Genomic DNA, 19,226 nt, shown 5'->3' on the forward strand with positions numbered 1-19,226 from the left:
TTTAATATCGGTTTTTAGCTTATCAATACATCAAATTAACGTTTAATTTTAAAAATATGAAACTAATATATTTATTCACAAAAATATCATAAAAAATAATATTTTTAAATTTTTGTTCAGAGCTCTTAAATATATGTAAAAAAAAAAAAGACTAGTGTATCCCAATTGAGGTAGTACTTGAATAAGTTTAATATGTCCCAAAAAGGTCGATCAGTTTAGTTATGTCGCATTCGAAAGGTCGATGAGATATTATCGATTGCTCATTGAATTATCGTAAGGTTCTTCGTGTAAGTTGTGTGGTCCTTCCGGTGTAAATCAGTAATGTGAGCCAGCTGCGAGGTGCTAGCATAAAAAGGCCTTCTAGGCATCCACAATCAGTAAATTGCAGCAGGCACCAACATGGTGACTGTTCTTGAGAAGTGCCGCATTTCACCACCACAAGATCACTCTGTTGCCGAAAACCTTTTACCCCTCACGTTTTTTGACCTAGTATGGCAAAACTGGCCCTCTCTTAGCCGTGTTTACTTCTATGATTTCCCCTGTTCTACCAGTGAGTTGAGGCAAACACTTGTTCCGCGTCTTAAGAAATCGCTAGCCTCAACTCTCGAACACTATTTTCCCTTCTGTGGTAATTTGATAATTCCCACAACTTTTTCTGATAACGCAACTGCTGCACTTCGTTACTTGAAAAATGACTCTGTTTCGTTGACAATAGCTGAGTTTAGTGGCACAAGCTCCGCAGGGTTTGAGCATCTATCTGCAGATCATGCTCGCGATGTTAATGAGTTGTTTTCTCTTATTCCTGAACTCCCGCCAGGTGATACTGATCATGCATCTCCGGTTTTATCTATTCAGGTGACGTTGTTTCCGGGCCAGGGATTCAGCATTGGATTCAGAAACTCCCATCTGGTTGCTGATGGAAGAACCATGTTCAACTTTATAGCGACATGGGCTTCTATTAATGCTAAGCAGCTTAAAAGTGAGGATGACTTTGACACTATAAAGACTCTCCCGTTTTATGACAGGAGCGTGATCAAAGACGCGAAGGGAATGACTTCAAATTTCCTGAAAATTGGTTTACAAATCGCACAGCAAATTTCGAAGGCTTCTGGTCCTGCAACACATGAATTAGATCTTGTTCAAGAAACAGTACCGATGAATCGAGCGCCCAAATCCAAGGGCTCAAAGACTTGGTGCTGGCCGAGTTACCATACGTGTCAACTTTCGTAGTTGTGTGTGCCTATGTATGGACTTGCATGGCTAAGGCAAGCATTGTTCTCGCAAATGAAATTGATGATGAAAACGAAGTTTTGGAACATATGATTATAGCTATAGACACCAGGGCTCGTCTGGATCCGCCAATTCCTTCAAATTATTTTGGAAATGCGGTTTCTCCTTGTAAGATCACGTTAAATCTGAGCCGATTGAGAGGCCAAGAAGGCTTCGTATATGCTGCTAAAGAAATAAAAGAGGCTCTTCATGAACAGATAAACAACGACGAGGGAGTGTTGAGAGGGCTTGATACGATTTTTGATGATATAGAAGCGATGAAAGGGCAGAAAATCTTTGGCGTTGCTGGATCTCCTAAGCTCGACTACTACAGCACAGATTTTGGATTCGGGAAGCCGAAAAAATATGAAGTTGTTTCGGAGAAGTTCTCACTTGCTGCATCCAGGGATTCAAGCGGTGGCCTAGAACTCGGATTTGCCTTTTCCAAAAATGAGATGGATGCTTTTACTTCTGTGTTTACCCAAGGACTAATCAAGTGACTCTACCGCGAGAAAAATAAATATTTATGTCTTTGTTTTCTTCTATTTCCTGTCATGTTTGAATACTTCAGGATATAGATGGAGTACTCTTTCTCTAGGTTTGTATTTGATTTTCTGTTTGATGGCCGCAGGATTTCTGTTATGTTTCCGTAGCCGTCATATCTGAGTGAGTGGGTGTGTTTGTGGGTATTTCTTTCTTTTTTTTTTTTTTGCCGTTATCCTTTAATCGGGTGTCTATCTCCTCTATTTATACTGTTAGAGCTGGGTGCTTAGGAGGGGATGTAATCGAGGTGCTGAGCAGGCTACTCTAGGTGCTAGGTTGATGAGGAGGAGAAGCTACTATTGGGCAGGTGGAGGTTATCCCGGGTTTTCGGGGGTGACAAGGCAAGGGGGTGACGACATGTGTCCAGGTGCTCCAAAGGTGGCGAGCTGGGTGCTTACAAGGCGTTCTGTTGCTCATTCGAGCGGAGCCTTCGGCGCGGGGAAGGGTGTAACCCCTACGGAACGGGCAGACGCTGTTGGGGCCTGTTGGTCTTGCGGGCACCGTAGGGTACCTGCGGTCTAAAACGCTATCAGATGCCCCTCGGATGGGGAGGTGTCCTCTTTAGGGGCCCGGAGGCATCCGATTCTTCCGAATACATTTTATTTTTTGAATGAAGAGGAGAAATGGCGGTTCTCTTTCTCTGGTAGTGGTGGGTCCCGCCTTAATAGTCATAATTGGTAGTTTATCAAAAGTAGTGCCCACTACCTTTGCCTTAACTATATGTATAGGTGTGTCTCTTAATTTTTACTTCCGTCTCTTTTTCAACAGAGTGTTTCCTTGAGAGAGGTGGGAGCAAGAAGGCGAAGCGGCGTTTTCTCTTTTCCGGCGTACTCAGTTGTCCATTTGCAGGTATGCATTCCTCTCGCTCTTTATTCCTTTAATACGATACTTGCGTACCTTAAGTTGTATCCTTGGTGGGTTTGTCTAGTTAGTATATTTGTAATGGTAAAACGAAACCGGATTTTTGAGTTTCGACATGGTTGGAGGTAAACTCGAGCCCCGATCTGTGGGCAAAGCAAGAGAGTGTGTAAATGTGTTTGACTATTGAGTGGGGGGTTCGATTGAGTGAATTGGGGTTTTGGCGGGGTTGGAATGGGTCGTAACCCTAACCGCCCTTTATTGTTGTTTGGCAGAGATGGGTAAGCGAAGAAGGCGAGACGAGTCAGAGGAGGGTGAAAGCCCTACAGATTCAGAAAATAGGTTTTTATCCGACTCTCCAGGTGTCGAGGATAATCCAAGTGAAAGCAGTGGTAGTAGCGAAAAGGGGGTTTCCCCTATAGAGGGAGAAAAGGTGGAGCTTTTATCAGAGGTGGTTCTGGCCAAAAGGGGTCCTTCCTCTTCTGGGGGAGATTCGGACGTTCCTCTGTCTGCGAGGGTTCCCAAGGGGAAGAAGTTGATTTCAGAGGAGGTGAGTTCGAAAAATAAAAGGGGGGTTGTAAGCGGTAAGAATGTGGACAGGAAGGATATCACCGGGGGAAGCGTTGTGAAGAGGGTGAGTAAGGGGAAAGAAGTGGTGAAGCATGGACAGGAAGGGAAGAAAAAGAAGCTCCGGGTTCCGACCAAGAGTTGTATAGGGTCGGCGAAAGGTTGGCTCGATATACCAGAGAAGTTCGTGATGTCTCCTCTGGATACTCGTAGGGAGGATTATTTTCAGGTCTACGGGAAGGAATGTTACCGTGAGCCCGGAGGAGCCATAACATCCGACGCTATTTTAAGCAGTCAGCTGAGGGATTTGGAGTATGTCAATAAGCCTTGCGAGTTTAGGCCTGAATATTTGGATGTGGTGAAACAGGCTTTCCAAATCCCCGATGATTACGAGGTTCGGATGCCTAAAGAGGGGGAGATGATTTATCATAGGGGGGACGATCTCTGGGTTGGAATCCCCTTGGAACACTTTAGAGCAGGACTTAGGCTTCCTATGCATCGTTTTTTCCATACTCTGGTGTCGGACATGAGGTTGGGGTTGGGACAACTGGGGCCTAATTCCATCAGAAAAATTTGTGCCTTCATCGCTCGGTGTACTGATCTGAAGTTGGAGCCCACTTTAAGCTTGTTCTGGGCTCTTCATCAACTTCAGGCTTCGAGGGGTCATAAGCCCCTTTTTGAGCTGCATTGGATGGGACGGCCCCTTGGAGGGGTCTTGGTCGAAGGTCCATCCAGCAACAAGGGATGGCACCCGGAGTTTTTGATGTTTAGGGGCGGGGATTTGGGCTATCTGCCATGGTACCGGAACCCGAAGGGGGTCACCAAAGTGGTGAAAAGAACTGAAGAAATCAAGGATCATGAGGTGGAGAAGGCGACACTGTTTGTCGGTGAGGAGCTGAAGGGGATGTGGAATGAGGCTCATTTTAGGAATGTTATGTTTTTAGTCAGTCATAATTGTAAGGGTTATTTATTGTTTAGCCCTTAAGTGTTTCTGTTTTGACTTGTGTTTTTGGCTAACTAGTTGCTCCTTCTGTTTCTTCTTCTTTTTGGCAGTACTGCTGAAAAACATTCCCATGTCAACTATCGACAAGGCAAGGGCTCTATACCTGGCTAGGACAAGGGCTATAAAGAAGAAAGAGGGCGAAGATGCTAGCGGGACCGTTGCGGCCTCGGCTGGCTCGATAAAAGGAGGGGAAGCCATGGCAGCCCCTAATGCAGAGGTAATCTCAGCCCGTAGGGCTTCTAAGCGGGGGTCGGAGAATGCAAAGGAAGATAGGACCCCTAAAAAGGCAAAGACTGTGGAAAAACTTCCGGTTCAAGTTCTAGAACTGTCAGATGAGGAGAAGGATGCAGCTCTCCTAGAAGAGCTTACGAGGGCTAGAGGCATTCCTACGGAGATCGGGGGTTTTGTCTCATCCGGTTCAGGACTGGTCCCCCACGGTCCTCCTGCTTCGGCTGCGGGAGTCGTAGGCTACTCCCTCGCCCAGTTCCAGGCCGGAAGGGGGTGGTTAGGTAGCCCTGCGGATGGGATTGCCCCACTAGAGGCCCTAAACATTTTCTCCTTGTCCCCGGACAAAGAGCGAATGGCTGCAGAGGGTGACGAGGAGCTATTGGGCGCTGCTCAAGAGGCCCTGGGTCAGGTAACTGTTTCATTTTGACTGGTGAATCCCGTTATAAGTGATTTCATTTTCATAATGTTGATTTCCCTTTGTCTCCCCCTCCCCTTTCTTCCCCTTTTCTTTCTTTGTAGTTGGGAACTAGGGTGATGGGCTTGGTGGAGAGGACCAGGCAAAAGATGCTCTTGATCAAAACCGAACGCCAAGATAGGAACAAAGAGAGGTCCAGTAGGAGGGAGGCAGAAAAAACTTTGGGGGAGGTAAGAAAAGAGTTGGAGACCTTGCAAGAAGAGTCAAAACGGCGCGAGGCGGATTTGTCTAAGGCCCGTGAAGATCTGGAAGTGGAGCAGGGGATATCAGAAAGTATTCGATTGGAAGTTGAGAGGATGAGTGGCTTGGTTGTGAAGAAAGACGAGGAGCTTCAACGGGCAAAAGAGGAATTGAGGAACATCACCGAGACTCTGGAGAGAACGGAGAAGGAGGTCAACATTACCTACCAGGATTGCGTGGAGAAATACAAAAAATCACAAGATTTTAAAGATGAGGTGGCTGCAGGGGCTGGTTCTTTCCATGCGATCGGCTTCCAGGACTGTTTGGACTTCATAGGCGTGGGGAACATGGTAGACCCAGAGAAGCATTCGGTGGAAAAGTTCCAAGACCTCCACCTGGAAGGGTATGAGCCGGATCCCGTAGAGACCGGTGATGAAGGATTTGACCCGGAAGCCGAACTGGCTCTTGGAAGGGGCGTGATAGGAGGAGTGGCTGAGGCTAATCCGGAAGGTGGACCAACCCTTCCTGAAGGGGGGGAGACAAACCCGAAGGCTCAGCCCGAAGGGGGGTCCTCCGTTCATCCGCAGGGTGACGGCTCTATCCTTCCGGAAAAGGAGGTTTGAGGGGGGTCTCTGCCGTAGGGCTTCTTTTGGTGCACGTAGAGAGAGTGTTCATCGCCAGCCCTAGTTGGTGAACATTTTGAATTTTGACTTGTAATGTTTTTAATTTTCGTTAAGCTGGGTGGATACTGTGGCCTTTTGTTAGCTTCAATTGACATAATGACTGTTAATGTTCGCTCTATATTACTTGTTTGATGTAGCATTCGGATCATTATTTTTGTCGAAAATATTTCTTTATCGATTGTCACTCTCGCAAATTACTAAAAAGAAAAAGGGAAAACCATTATTTGGGAAGTGTGGTTGACCGTATTTGAGTCAGTATGGAGCTCTAAATGTGGCCGTTTCCCGAGTGAGGGAAGGTGAAGGGTCTGGCCCTTTAGAATTCTGGCTGGACTTGGGAGCATTTATATATAGGAAGGGGGTTTTCTTTTTTACCTAAAGTCTGTTCATCTCTTCCCTTATTATCATTCTCGGTTCATCTTAGGTAATTTTATAGTGTTCTTGTCGTGAAATATTTTGCTTATGACGGTGAGATCATTACACAGTTTTAACTTTATAGTGAAATTGCAGGTGTTAATGGCTAGTGATTCTGGGAAGTCGCAACTAAAGGCGAAACATCCGGATCGGATTGAGGCCGAGGCAATTGTAGCACAGATGGTTGCTGAAACCCCAGGGGGCGTCTTGAAGATTGTGAAAGAATTATTATGTAAGGACCTGTTGGAGAAGTTAGCGAGAAAGAGGGAGAAGATCCGTCAGCAGAGGGAACGGCTTATAGACTTGGAGGTGCAGGTGGAGGAGTTGGAGGAGGCTGTCCACGAAGCTTGGGAGGACAATGATAGTCTCCGAAGGGATTTAGGGGTTGGGCCTGAATATTGATGGGTTTTTTTTTTTTTTGTTTTTTTTTTCTCTGTATTTAAAGTTACCAGTCTTTCATGATTCAAAAATATTCCCCTTTCTTATGGGTGTACCTGGGACAAACTATTTGAATGATCAATGTTTCGGTTTGGATTGGTTACCTTGCATATGTATTTTGTTCAATAAGCACCATTTGACTTTTCGAAATTGTTTAATGTGGACAATCCTTGTCAGTTGTTAAGTATTGATTAACAGAGGGACTCAAAGAGTTAGGGGGAGGATGCTGGGAGAGAGACGTGATCGTGCTGCAAAGGCCATGAGGGCACATATGCTGTTGTAGGATAGCTCACGGTCGTGATTAATAGGCCTTACGTGCTGTCGTGGGGGAACACAATCTAGGGCGTGGGGCCGAACGGTCTGCAATTGTGGCCCCTAACCCTTAGCAGCAACCCTTTGGCTGTGTATATCGGCCCGGGGTACCGTGTCCCGTAAGTGCAGTCCTTAGGCTATATATATAGGCACATGATAATATGTTCCGTAGCCGTAGCCCTTAAGCTACATATGTTGGCGTAGGATAATTTGTTCCGTAGCCGTAGCCCTTAAGCTACATATGTCGGCGTAGGATAATTTGTTCCGTAGCCGTAGCCCTTAAGCTACATATGTTGGCGTAGGATAATTTGTTCCGTAGCCGTAGCCCTTAAGCTACATATGTTGGCGTAGGGTAATTTGTTCCGTAGCCGTAGCCCTTAAGCTACATATATTGGCGTAGGATAATTGTGTTCGACAATATAAAAGAGGACGTTTGAGACAGGAAAAGTTGTATATACATACATATGGCCTTTAACATGTTTACAGACCAAGAGTAACTGAAACACAACAGGAAACACACATCTTAGGGGACATTAGAACAGCGATACTTTACGGAAAGAACCGCTTCAGGTGGGTGGCGTGCCAAGTATTCGGTATAGGTTCGCCATTGAGGCTAGTGAGGTGGTATGAGCCAGGTCGTGTACAGTGATGCACGAGGTAAGGGCCTTCCCACGTGGGGTCAAGTTTCTTGTTGTGCGTCGGGTCAGAGGCTTCCGTGGATCTGAGTACTTGGTCTCCGGGTTGAAAACTCCGGGGGCAAACTTTCCCGAAATACTTCGCAGTTTTTTGTTTGTACTGGGCCATCCGAATTACCGCGTTTTCTCTAGTTTCCTCCAAGAGGTCCAGGTTCGCCCTTAGGCCCGTTTCATTGCCTTCGGGTTCGTAGTGCAATACTCGGAGGGAAGGTTGGCCAAGTTCTACGGGAATTAGGGCCTCCACCCCATACGTGAGGCGGAAGGGGCTCTCACCCGTAGGTTTCCTGGTGTCAGTTCGGTAAGCCCAGAGTATGTTGGGGAGCTCTTCAGCCCAGAGACTTTTGCTATCTTCTAAGTTCTTCTTGAGGATCCTTAAGAGGCTGCGGTTGGTCACCTCAACTTGCCCGTTGGACTGCGGGTACGCCACCGAGGATCTTTTGTGTTGTATGTTGTACGAGGTGAGATAGTCCTCAAAACCAGAATCCACAAACTGTTTCCCGTTATCTGTAATCAGGACCCTAGGGATCCCAAAGCGTGTCAGGATCATATCGTGGAAGAACTTTCTGCAAGTTGCGGCAGTGATATGGGCCACGGCCTTCGCCTCCACCCATTTGGTCATGTAGTCTACAGCCACAAGGAGGAATCTTAGGGATCCTTTGGCTCGAGGAAGAGGCCCAACGATATCCAAACCCCATGTATCGAAGGGGATGGGAGACAGGATAGAGGAAGGCAAAGTCGGGGGTAGTCTCGGCACGGGGGAGTAGAGCTGGCACTTAAGGCAGTTCTTGGCGTATTCCAGACAATCCTGTCGTAAGGTAGGCCAAAAATAGCCATATCTCAACACTTTGTGGGCTAACGCCTCCCCTGAGGAATGGCTCCCGCAGATCCCCTCGTGGATTTCTAGCATGCAGTACTCAGTTTCCGGGATGTCGACACACTTGAGGAGGGGGGCTGAAAAGGACCTTCGGTATAGTTCTCCATCGACCAGGGTGTAATGGGCAGCCTTAGTTCTCAGGACCCTAGCAGACCCCCGATCTTCCGGTAGGACCCCGGTGGAAAGGTAACAGATCAGAGGGGTCATCCAGTTGGGCCCGTAGGCAGTTACAGCGAGGGACTCGTTCTCTTCCGAAGGTAGTCGTACCGAGGGTGATGGTAAGCAGGTGTGATATACCGTGGCTTCCAAGGAGATCTCCGTTCCCGTGGCCATTCTGGCCAACGCGTCCGCAGCGGAGTTTTCACTCCGAGGAATGCCCTCTAAAGATGCTACTTTGAACTGCAATAGCATCCTCCGAGCTTCTTCCAGATATCTGGCCAAAAGAGGAGCTTTGGTGGAAAAGTTTCCCAAGACCTGATTTACCACTAGCTGAGAATCACTATATACCCTTAGGTGATCTACCTGGAGAGTCTTGGCTAGCCTCAGTCCAGCTAGTAATGCTTCATACTCGGCGCAGTTATTGGTAGTCTTAAAGGTAAAGCAGATAGACTGTTGGATGAGAAAACCTTCCGGGCTGGTGAGGACTACCCCTGCCCCACTGTTCTCGGAAGTCGAAGAGCCATCTACAAACAAGATCCAGGGTGGCGGGACGCTTTGGAGAACGAGGGAGTTGTCATCGGGGTCTGACTGGCCTTCAGGGGAGTAGCACTCTACCAAGAAGTCTGCTAAGGCCTGTCCTTTAACGGCGGTTCGTGGCTGGAATTGGACATTGTACTGGCTGAGTTCAATGGCCCACTTAGCCATCCTGCCCGAAAGATCCGGTTTCCTAAGAATCGTCCGTAAGGGGTAGTTGGTCTGGACCCGGATGTCATGCCCCTGGAAATAAGATCTCAGCTTACGGCTGGCCAACAGTAGGGAGTAGGCAACTTTCTCAGTGACGGAGTAGCGAATTTCAGCTCCTCTCAATACCCGACTTACGTAGTATACTGGCAACTGTTTCCCTTTGTCTTCTCTTATTAGGCAAGCGCTTACAGCTTCATTGGCCACAGCAAGGTACAACAATAGGGGTTCCCCTGTAAGGGGCTGAGATAGAACCGGAGGGGAGACAAGGTAGGATTTTAGGGACTCGAATGCTTCTTGGCATTTTGGCGTCCAATTAATGACCCCATTCTTGCTCACCCCTTTCAAAGTTTCAAAGAAAGGAAGGCTCCTTTCGGCCAGTCTGGATATGAAGCGCCGAAGGGAGGTGAGGCAGCCATTCAGGGATTGCATTTGCTTGGTTGTGGCGGGGGGCGTCATGTTGAGGATTGCCTCGGCTTTGTCGGGGTTGACCTCGACACCCTTTTGGCTGACGAAATGCCCCAAGAACTTTCCACTAGCCACCCCAAAGGTGCACTTTAGCGGGTTCAGCTTTAGCTTGGAGGTCCTCAGATTCTCCAAGGTTTCTTTGAGGTCCTCGAGATGTTTCCCCTTTTCTCGGGACTTTACGATTACATCATCCACGTAAACCTCCAGGTTCCTTCCGATTTGGGGGGAAAATATCTTGTTCATGGCTCTCTGGTATGTGGCTCCAGCATTCATTAGTCCCATAGGAACAACCCGGTAGGCGTAGACGGCTCGGTGGGTGATGAAAGAAGTCTTCGGCTGATCTTCTTCAGCTAACCTTATTTGGTTATAACCCGAGAAAGCATCCAGGAAACTAAAAAGGCTACATCCGGCGGTAGCATCTATGAGTTGATCTATCACCGGGAGAGGGTAGTAATCCTTGGGAGTAGCCTTATTAAGATCAGTATAATCGATACAGACTCTCCATTTCCCCGTAGACTTCTTCACTAATACTACATTGGCTATCCACTCTGGGAATTGGATCTCATAGATGAAGTGGGCTTTTAATAGTTTGCTGATCTCAGATTCTATGGCTTCTTGTCTTTCAGGGGCAAAATTCCTTCTTTTTTGGATGACAGGCTTGCACTCGGGTCGGATGTGTAGTCGATGTAAAGCAATCTCTTCATCCAAACCGGGCATGTCCTCAGGCCCCCAAGCGAACACGTCGCTGTAGCTTCGCAACAATTCCACAAGTTTTGATCTCAGGGGTTCTTCCAGCAGAGAGCCTATAAGAACTACCCTGGAGGGATCTTGATTCAATAACGGTATAGCTTCGGTGGGTTCTCCAGGTATGGCTTTAATCATCCGACCCCAACGGCCTTGTTCTTCGGGTTCAAAAGGGCTTCCGGGAAGGCCCTCTATCGTAAGTACCTTGTCCGCGTCGGAGCGGGTAGCTCTCGGACTACTCCCAGAGTCATGGCCTTGTTTAGGCTCTCCATAATTCTTTCTCTTCTTCGGGTTGGTTTGGGCTAAGCTTATGGAGGCGGAGTAGCACGATCTCGATGCCCAACGATCCGAGACCAATTCTCCGGGGCCTTCCCCTGTGGGAAACTTGACTTTCATGTGGGGGGATGAGATAATTGCTTCAAGATAGAACAGTGTAGGGCGACCTATAATCACATTGTAGGATGACGCGATGTCGATGATGTAGTACCTGACGAGAGCGGTTATTTCTTTTGGGAAAGTCCCAAAAGTGGTGGGTAGCTCGATGACTCCTTGTATGGGCACAGCATTATTACCGAAGCCGTAGAGAGGGCCTCGGAGATCCTGTGCATTCCTTTCTTCGATACGGTCTTCCAGGATCATTCTCCGCAGAGTATGTTTGAAGATGATGTCTGCAGATGACCCGTTGTCTATGAGTACTTTCTTGACATCTTGCCCCGAGATATCTAGTTGGACCGTGAGGGGTCCTGAGCAACACTCGTCCCCAGGCGGGTAATCCTCGTCAGTAAACGTGATTGGGATGTTGGGGAACCGGAAAGCAGGGGCAGCTCTGTCTACGTGCAACACTTGCACGAGGCTCCCTGTAGGAAAATCGCCTCCCGCTATCATGTTGACTACGTGTCTCGGGGGCGCCCCTAAAGCCAATTGAGGGTTAGGGGCAGCCGGTTCAATCCGGGGGCGCTGCAAATAGTCTCCCAGCAGGTCCTTTTTGACCAAGGATTCCAGAAAATGCTTCAAGGATATACACTGATCGGTGTGGTGACCCACACTAGCGTGGTAATGACAGTACCTAGACTGGTCTCTTTTGTCTGTTGGGGTTCTCATGGGCTGTGGGGCTCGGAAGAAGTCCCTTCTCCTGATTTCCTCCAGAATGGTGGAAGGGTTCTTTATGAGGGGGGTAAAGTTTGGTTCTTCCCTTGTGGGACGAAGTGGAGCCCTACGGTCTCGGGGGAAGCCCCCTGGACCCTTCCCCCGAAAATCCTCCATTTCTTCGACTATTAAGGTCTTTTGTCCAGATCCGGAAGCTTCTCCCCGCGAACTGGGGTAATAGGCTCGGATTCTCTCATCTGTTGCGATGTATGAGGAGGCGATACTGTAAGCCTCGTATAGATCCGTAGGCTCTCTGTTGCATAGTTCTTTGCAGCACTCCTTACATTCTTCATAGTTCATATTCCGAATGAATGAGTCCACCGCAATAACAGGGCGGAGGTCTCGGACTTTCGAGGCAGCCGTCTTGAACCTTTCGATGTAGCTACGCAACGACTCGCCTCGAGTCTGCTTCACATTTTCTAGAGACACCGTATGCACCGCCTGGGGGATGTTTATTCGGAATTTGGCCAGGAATACAGTCTTAAACTCTCCCCAGGAATGGATGTTCCGCGGGGGTAAACAAGAAAACCAGGTCCTGGCGTAAGCCTTGAAAGTAGAGACGAACAAGCGGCAACAGGTGATGTCATTGTATCGGTGGCAGACCATCAGGTTCTCATAATAGCTTAGATGGTCGTTGGGATCAGACGTGCCATCGTAAGATTCCAGCCCAGTAATCTTTACTCCAGCGTTTACCGGGGCGGCCTCTAGGGCTTCGGAAAACGGGGAAACGGCTCCGGTGGGCACCGTGGCGGGTGCTATCAGAGTCCCCTCCAATCGGGCTATCCTAGCGGCTATGTCATCTGGAGCGATTACGGGCCTCTCAGGATCGTAAGGCAAGTGTTCTGGGGGGGGGGAACATACCTCCACCGAGCAGGAGAGCGAGATCTCGGTCTGTCCTCCGGGACCCTTCCCCCTCTTTCGGGCTGAGGCCTTCTGTCATAGGGACCTCTTCGACTTATGTCCCTGGACCGTGCGGAACCGTGTGACCCTGAGGAGTGTGAGTCTTCGCGCCTAAGCCTCTCTTGACTGGAGTTTGAACTCTGACGAGATCGCCTTCCCGGGGGAGTGGGTTCATCGTAATATAGAGGAGAGCCCGGGTGGTATGAGTCATAAGGTTCGTCGGGGTAAACAGGCGGAGGGGGACCGCCGTAATAATCTCCTGCCAATTGAGCCGCAAGTCTGTCAACTTGGTCTTGCATCTGCTGTTGTTGGGCATAGAGGTGGGAAAGCTGGCTGTGGTCCCAAGAGGGATGAGAAGAAGTAAAGGACGATTGGGAGGAGGAAGAGGAACTGTTCGTCCCACTGTCCATAACTGCGTTTATCTCGTCTGGTGGTCTGGATTTTCCAAAGTAAAGGAAAAAGAAAGGAGCGTCTGGTCGTTGTGGTAGGGTGGTGAGTAGTTTTATCCCCGGCAGCGGCGCCAAATGATGGCCGCAGGATTTCTGTTATGTTTCCGTAGCCGTCATATCTGAGTGAGTGGGTGTGTTTGTGGGTATTTCTTTTTTTTTTTTTTTTGCCGTTATCCTTTAATCGGGTGTCTATCTCCTCTATTTATACTGTTAGAGCTGGGTGCTTAGGAGGGGATGTAATCGAGGTGCTGAGCAGGCTACTCTAGGTGCTAGGTTGATGAGGAGGAGAAGCTACTATTGGGCAGGTGGAGGTTATCCCGGGTTTTCGGGGGTGACAAGGCAAGGGGGTGACGACATGTGTCCAGGTGCTCCAAAGGTGGCGAGCTGGGTGCTTACAAGGCGTTCTGTTGCTCATTCGAACGGAGCCTTCGGCGCGGGGAAGGGTGTAACCCCTACGGAACGGGCAGACGCTGTTGGGGCCTGTTGGTCTTGCGGGCACCGTAGGGTACCTGCGGTCTAAAACGCTATCACTGTTTTATCAATATTTAAACTAATGTTGTATCACTTTTAGAATGTGATTACTATATTTTTATAATTTCGACGATATTACTCCAAAATACGTGGTTTCGACGGAATTTGGTTCAAGGTGGGTATAGTCACACAGTTCATGTTCAAGAGAACTATTAAACAGAGAATTGATAGAACCCTTACCTTATTTCTAATATTAGTTTGGGTTCTGCAGCAGAACTTACATGTATTATATTTTAAAATCAATATACTTATATAAAAGAGAAGCGAGGGACGTGTAGGTGGCGCCTCTCACATCGCTCCGTTCTATTTTTCTAATTTTCCGGAATTTTTGAATGAAAAATATCAAAAAATTAGTTTTATCTTTTTTAATTTCGGATATATTAGAAGCAAGTTTCAGAATCTGATTTTCTTTCAAATTTTTTATGGAATATAGTAGTTTGCAAGTTTCAGAATATAATTTTCTTTCAGATTATTTATGGAATATAGTAGCTTGAAAGTTTTAATCTGATTTTGTTTTTATATGAAGGAGAAGCGAGAGACATGTAGGTGGCGCCTCTCACATCGCTCCGTTCTATTTTTCTAATTTACTGGAATTTTCGGATGGAAAATTATCAAAAATTAGAACTACTTTTTTTAGTTTCAGATATATTAAAATATGATTTTGTTTCAGATTATTTATGAAATATGACAGCTTGAAAGTTTTAATCTGATTTTGTTTCAGATTATTTAATTATGGGAAAGAGTAGCACACAAGTCTTTCTGCACCCATAAACACCCTTATAGGTTGTAGGGTTTTGGATCATCTAACCACAAACTACTCTCTCTCAATACCACAACCCTACCTCTCTCTGGTGATAGTTTTTTTGCTCGATTTCTAACTCGGTGGTGCCGTTCTTCTGCAACGATAAGTGAAGGTTGTTTATACGGTATTATAAAAATAAAAGTTGTTGCATGGGAGACTACAAATCCAGACACGGGAGAAAAATATAGTCTTGACATGATATTGATGGATGATATCAATAAATTAACTATTAGTGATGTATATTTGTTGGTTATTCTTTTATAATATTTGCTTTGTTCATCGGACATGTTTGTTTTTGTTAATTTTTATATGATTTACTTTGTACACAGGAAAATATTATTCATGCATTATCTGTTTGCTCCGTTTAAGAAACTTTTAAGTGAAGATTGTTCATACAGTATTATTGTTACAAGCAAAGGTAGTTATAGACCGCTATCTCACGGATTTAAGTTAGATGTTTTTGTACACAATCAATCCAAAAAAAATAGAGGAAGGTGACAATGTAAGAACATAATTACTTTTTAACAAAAACACAAATAAAATAAAGATTCGTCGTGCTTTAAATTGTTAATTACATGTAGAAATTTATTTTCATTTTTTTCACCATGAATTATAATTCAATTTTGCAATTTTATATATCAGTATTGGTATTACATCAAAATTTTTATAATATAAATTTTATTTTATCCTACAAATATCAATTTTTAATCATTAATATACCTTTTATAGACAACCACTAAATTATTACATTTTACAAATATTAATATTGAATCATTAATATAATTTTTATTGGTCGCCGCAACGCGCGGCTTCTCAACTAGTTACTTCTGAATACACATAACGATGCAAGATGCAAAAACACATGTATTTAAATTTAACTCCTGAAAATTTATGTAAAATATAGGGTTTTGCTACAGAACTCTAGTGGTTCTATGATTCTATATTAAGCATTGGTTCTCTCTTCATCGCGATCCTAGTCTCACAAACTATTAAAAATTACTGTTTTTAAGTGATGGGCCGGATAGTTTGTGGGTCTTGAGAAAAGACACTAAGAACCGTCTTTTCGAGGTCTAGGTGGGGCCAGAATGAGGTTAAGTGTTGGTTCTTAGCATATCTGAAGTCTATCCTAGACTATTCCGGAGCCTGGATAAGATTCTAGTGGACTCGAGATGGATTGAATGGGTTCAGGTATATGTCCCGAGTGAGAGATGTCATCTAGGAGGTGGGTGATGGGTTGTTTTGAACTACCGCAGACTTGTTTCATAGCTTTAAACTGAGCGGCAGATCCGACGCGACTGACAGATCAGCCGACGTTAATAGCAGGTCTAATTCCGCGATAAAAGAGCTCTTTTCCAAACAGATTTGTCCATCAGTAATGGTGATGTCATATATGACTAATTTCTCTTGACTTGTATTTAAGATTTCTATTTAGTGGTTTGTATATGATTTTTTAATTATCAATATTTAAACTAACCTAATATTAGAATGCGATTACTTTATTTTCATAATTTCGACGATATGATTTTACCATTTGACTTAAGTTATGAATTTGTTATTACGAAGTCATTATATTTGATTTAGTACATTTGCTGCTTCCTTTTTTTTTGTATTATTTTTCGCATCCGTATAGTTAAATTGCTAAAAAATTTGAAATTTATGAACTTTGGAGCTATACTAATATAATATTTTATAAAATCCAAGCCTAGAATCTCGATATGTCCGCCGGGCTAAAAACACCCGTTGATTATCTAAATTGATTAACTACCGTTGGATGTTATAATATCATACTTATAAATAATGCACAATGTCCATTTTAGGTTTTCAAACCCAACTCCGCCGCACATAGTTAATCTTCTTCCCTCTATCCCATCTCATCTCTCTCCCCCTCTCCCCTACACCATCGCTCTCGTCTTCGTATATCCCCTCTCTCTCAAATCGCCCCCTCCCCCTCCCCCCGACGCGAACAAAATCACTGTTCTCTTCTGGCAATTTTTTGATTTTTCAGTAAATTCTTTATCAAATTTACCGTTTAATGATAATCATTTAATAGATATATTTTTATGTTCTTGATTTTTAATTTATTTATTAATTTATGTTCTAACAGATCTAAACTTTTCGATCTTTCTCAGAGTGGCACTAGTTTTCAAGTTATAAGAGGATAATATTTATCATGACTATTCTCTCGATTTCAATTGGTAAGTATTCTTAGTTTTCTTTCGAGAAGCGCATATCAATTTAATTAAAAGTTATTACTGATTTCATGAAAAAATTGTTGTAAAAGTTAATTATCATACATTTTAATCTAATATTTTTATACTAATACCTGTAGTAAACAATGAAGAAAATGCTCCAAAGTCTCACTGCCACATCACTCAAAGGTAATATATTTGTTGTATTTATTAAATCTCTTCCGACCTTTTGTCTCCTTCTCCCTCGTTAATTTTTTAAAAAATTGTTGGGACCAGAAAGTGATTATTTGATGGAGCAATTGTGTTAATTTGTATAAAATTTTGTTTGTTTGTTTTGTTCAATTGCTTATGACTTATGGCCTGATTAAAATTTACTTATGTTTGTATATGTTGAATTGCTTATGGTTAATGCTTCGAGTTATAATTAATTTTTATTGTATAGTTTTGCACTTTTATATTAATATTTTTAATTCCCTAAATGCTTCATAACTAACCTTTCTAGTTTTTCCCTCCATGCTACTTTTACATAGCTTTATATGGATAACTAATAAATGGGTATGAAACCTTTTGTTACTTATTAATATATACATATATAATAGTGATAATGATAATGATGTGTATATTATATTGACTTTGAAACAGGGAGGAAGGCTGTGCATAAAAATTTGGATCCCAAGCCTTGATAGTCCCTTTGTGGAAGCTATTTTAATTATTGGGCCCTATGGTAAACTCGACTTCTTATGCATATCAACTTCAAAATTGACTATCCCAATATTTCAAAGATAACATATCTAATCATTGATAAATATCTTCGCAGATGTGGCTTTGATAAATTATTTGCAAGTAATGAACGTAAAGTTGATTACTCGAGAACAAGTGGCCAGTCACTTGAAGTTTTTTGAGAAATGTGGTTGGTGTAATATATCAAAAAAATATGATTTGTTTAATATGTTCTTATGTAGAACAAATCTTACATTTTTAAAACTAGATCAATGTATATAGTAATTTTACATTTAACATTTTGTAATAGGGTTTGTCTAGTGTGTGCCCATAGGCACGTGCTAAGCACCAAATTCTATAAGTTTGGTGGATTTTGATTGGTGTGGCTTGTGAATCTGCAGGGAGTCCACCATTATAAAGAAGTAGGAGCCAATCAAAATCACCTAAACAAGTTTTTTTTCTTATGATTTTTATGATTATATAATATCAATCAGTTTATCATTTATTTCACAAAGTTAGATAAAGTGTTTATATGTTTCAATGGAAGTATTCAGATTAATGCAACGACATATTGCTCTTTATGAATTTTATATAGCTTTTGAGTTTTTTTTTTGCACATGTGATGATGATGATGATTATGCCTGATAATTATGAAATTGTTTCAAATGAATCTAGTGCATGTGATTACCGGTATGATACCCTGAATGACAACAAGCAAGTTATATTATGGAAAATTAAACGGTTCAATAGAGAATATATGTTTGAAAAATGAAAAATGATATACCATACCATACGTACTCGGTATATCCCGCTTAGAGTAGGGTCTGAGGAGGGTAAAATGCACGCAGCCCTGCCCCTACTCTTAAAGTGGAGAGGCTGTTTCCGTGAAGACCCCCGGCTTAGTGCACCATAAATTAAAATTGTGTGTGATACAATATGATTATAATACCTTAGCCCATGGCCTTCTTCACATGGGACTTACCAAAACATTCTCGTGAAGTCCGATGGAGGAGAAGAAAGATTGGTGCAAACCAAACTGGAGCATAAAACCTTGAAAAATTACAACAATCACATACGGAAATGATCTATCTTTGACGTTTTGACGTGCTTCCGTTGAACAGATTAGCACTGGTTGGGAGGAATGCAACTATCCTTGATACAACCAGAACCCATGATTTAAACCGTCAGAACCCAAACAGTACTTATACATTACATCATATACAATGACGGTTATGCCGAGAACTCGCAAAATACAGTTAGAAAAAATGAAGGAACCCTTGATCGTAGAAGCAATCCATGTCGACATGAGCAATTACACGAGAATCGGAAGACTCAGGCCTCGCCACTGACATCTCCTTCCCCAACTTTTCGCATGGGAGAAGGATCGTTATAGGCTGAGAAAGAAGAAGTAGATGACGGATCATGTTTCGGGTTCGCCATTGATGACGGTGTAAACTGCAAATGAGACGGATGGCTCAAAATGAAAAATGATATGAATATATAAATTAGTAGATCCAATGAATATATGAAGGCTCAAAACTTCCATAACTTATTTATTATTACTTTCATAAGTGATACAAATAGCACAATAACGCCGATGTTTCAGAATCAATTTACACTTTCGATGATCTAAATCTATTAATATAAGGTTGCATTAATAGGATACATCTTATATCCTTTTTGTGTTCGGTACAAAATAGAAGTAGATTTGTCAAAATTAAAAAGAAGTAGTTTTGTAATTAAATTATTACTTTTATTCATTTTTATGTTTAAATTAAATAAAAGGAGGTATTATAAATAGAATATAAATCTTATTATAGAATTCATTACTATTTTTCAAT

General features: G+C 43.7%; 2 protein-coding genes and 1 long non-coding RNA gene across 5 annotated transcripts; all 3 read left to right on the forward strand.

Annotated features, from left to right (window-relative positions):
* The first annotated feature begins 220 nt into the window (after positions 1 to 220).
* Positions 221 to 15,009, forward strand: LOC108211678 (uncharacterized). 2 transcript variants are annotated; one of them, XM_064088594.1, is made up of 4 exons: positions 221 to 2,461; positions 2,581 to 2,661; positions 4,291 to 4,877; positions 4,988 to 15,009. In XM_064088594.1, exons 3-4 carry the CDS (start codon positions 4,311 to 4,313, stop codon positions 5,744 to 5,746), a joined length of 1,326 nt encoding a protein of 441 aa, XP_063944664.1. In that variant the 5' UTR covers positions 221 to 2,461; positions 2,581 to 2,661; positions 4,291 to 4,310; the 3' UTR covers positions 5,747 to 15,009. The 2 variants fall into 2 exon arrangements, with proteins under 2 accessions (XP_063944664.1, XP_063944665.1); XM_064088595.1 differs by having other exon boundaries at positions 221 to 2,661.
* On the forward strand, positions 400 to 2,334 carry LOC108211679 (anthocyanidin 3-O-glucoside 6''-O-acyltransferase-like). Its single transcript, XM_064089761.1, has 3 exons — positions 400 to 1,149; positions 1,266 to 1,742; positions 2,029 to 2,334. Exons 1-3 carry the CDS (start codon positions 400 to 402, stop codon positions 2,332 to 2,334), a joined length of 1,533 nt encoding a protein of 510 aa, XP_063945831.1.
* A 1,181-nt stretch (positions 15,010 to 16,190) lies between the features above and the next one.
* Positions 16,191 to 17,805, forward strand: LOC108213944 (uncharacterized). 2 transcript variants are annotated; one of them, XR_010289568.1, is made up of 5 exons: positions 16,191 to 16,480; positions 16,606 to 16,671; positions 16,806 to 16,854; positions 17,308 to 17,389; positions 17,483 to 17,805. It is a non-coding gene; the product is annotated as an uncharacterized LOC108213944 (long non-coding RNA). The 2 variants fall into 2 exon arrangements; XR_001805417.2 differs by lacking the exon at positions 16,191 to 16,480 and having other exon boundaries at positions 16,502 to 16,671.
* Positions 17,806 to 19,226: the final 1,421 nt, after the last annotated feature.

This window comes from Daucus carota, chromosome 3 (genome assembly GCF_001625215.2).
Source record: "Daucus carota subsp. sativus chromosome 3, DH1 v3.0, whole genome shotgun sequence".
Taxonomy (NCBI): Eukaryota; Viridiplantae; Streptophyta; class Magnoliopsida; order Apiales; family Apiaceae; genus Daucus; species Daucus carota.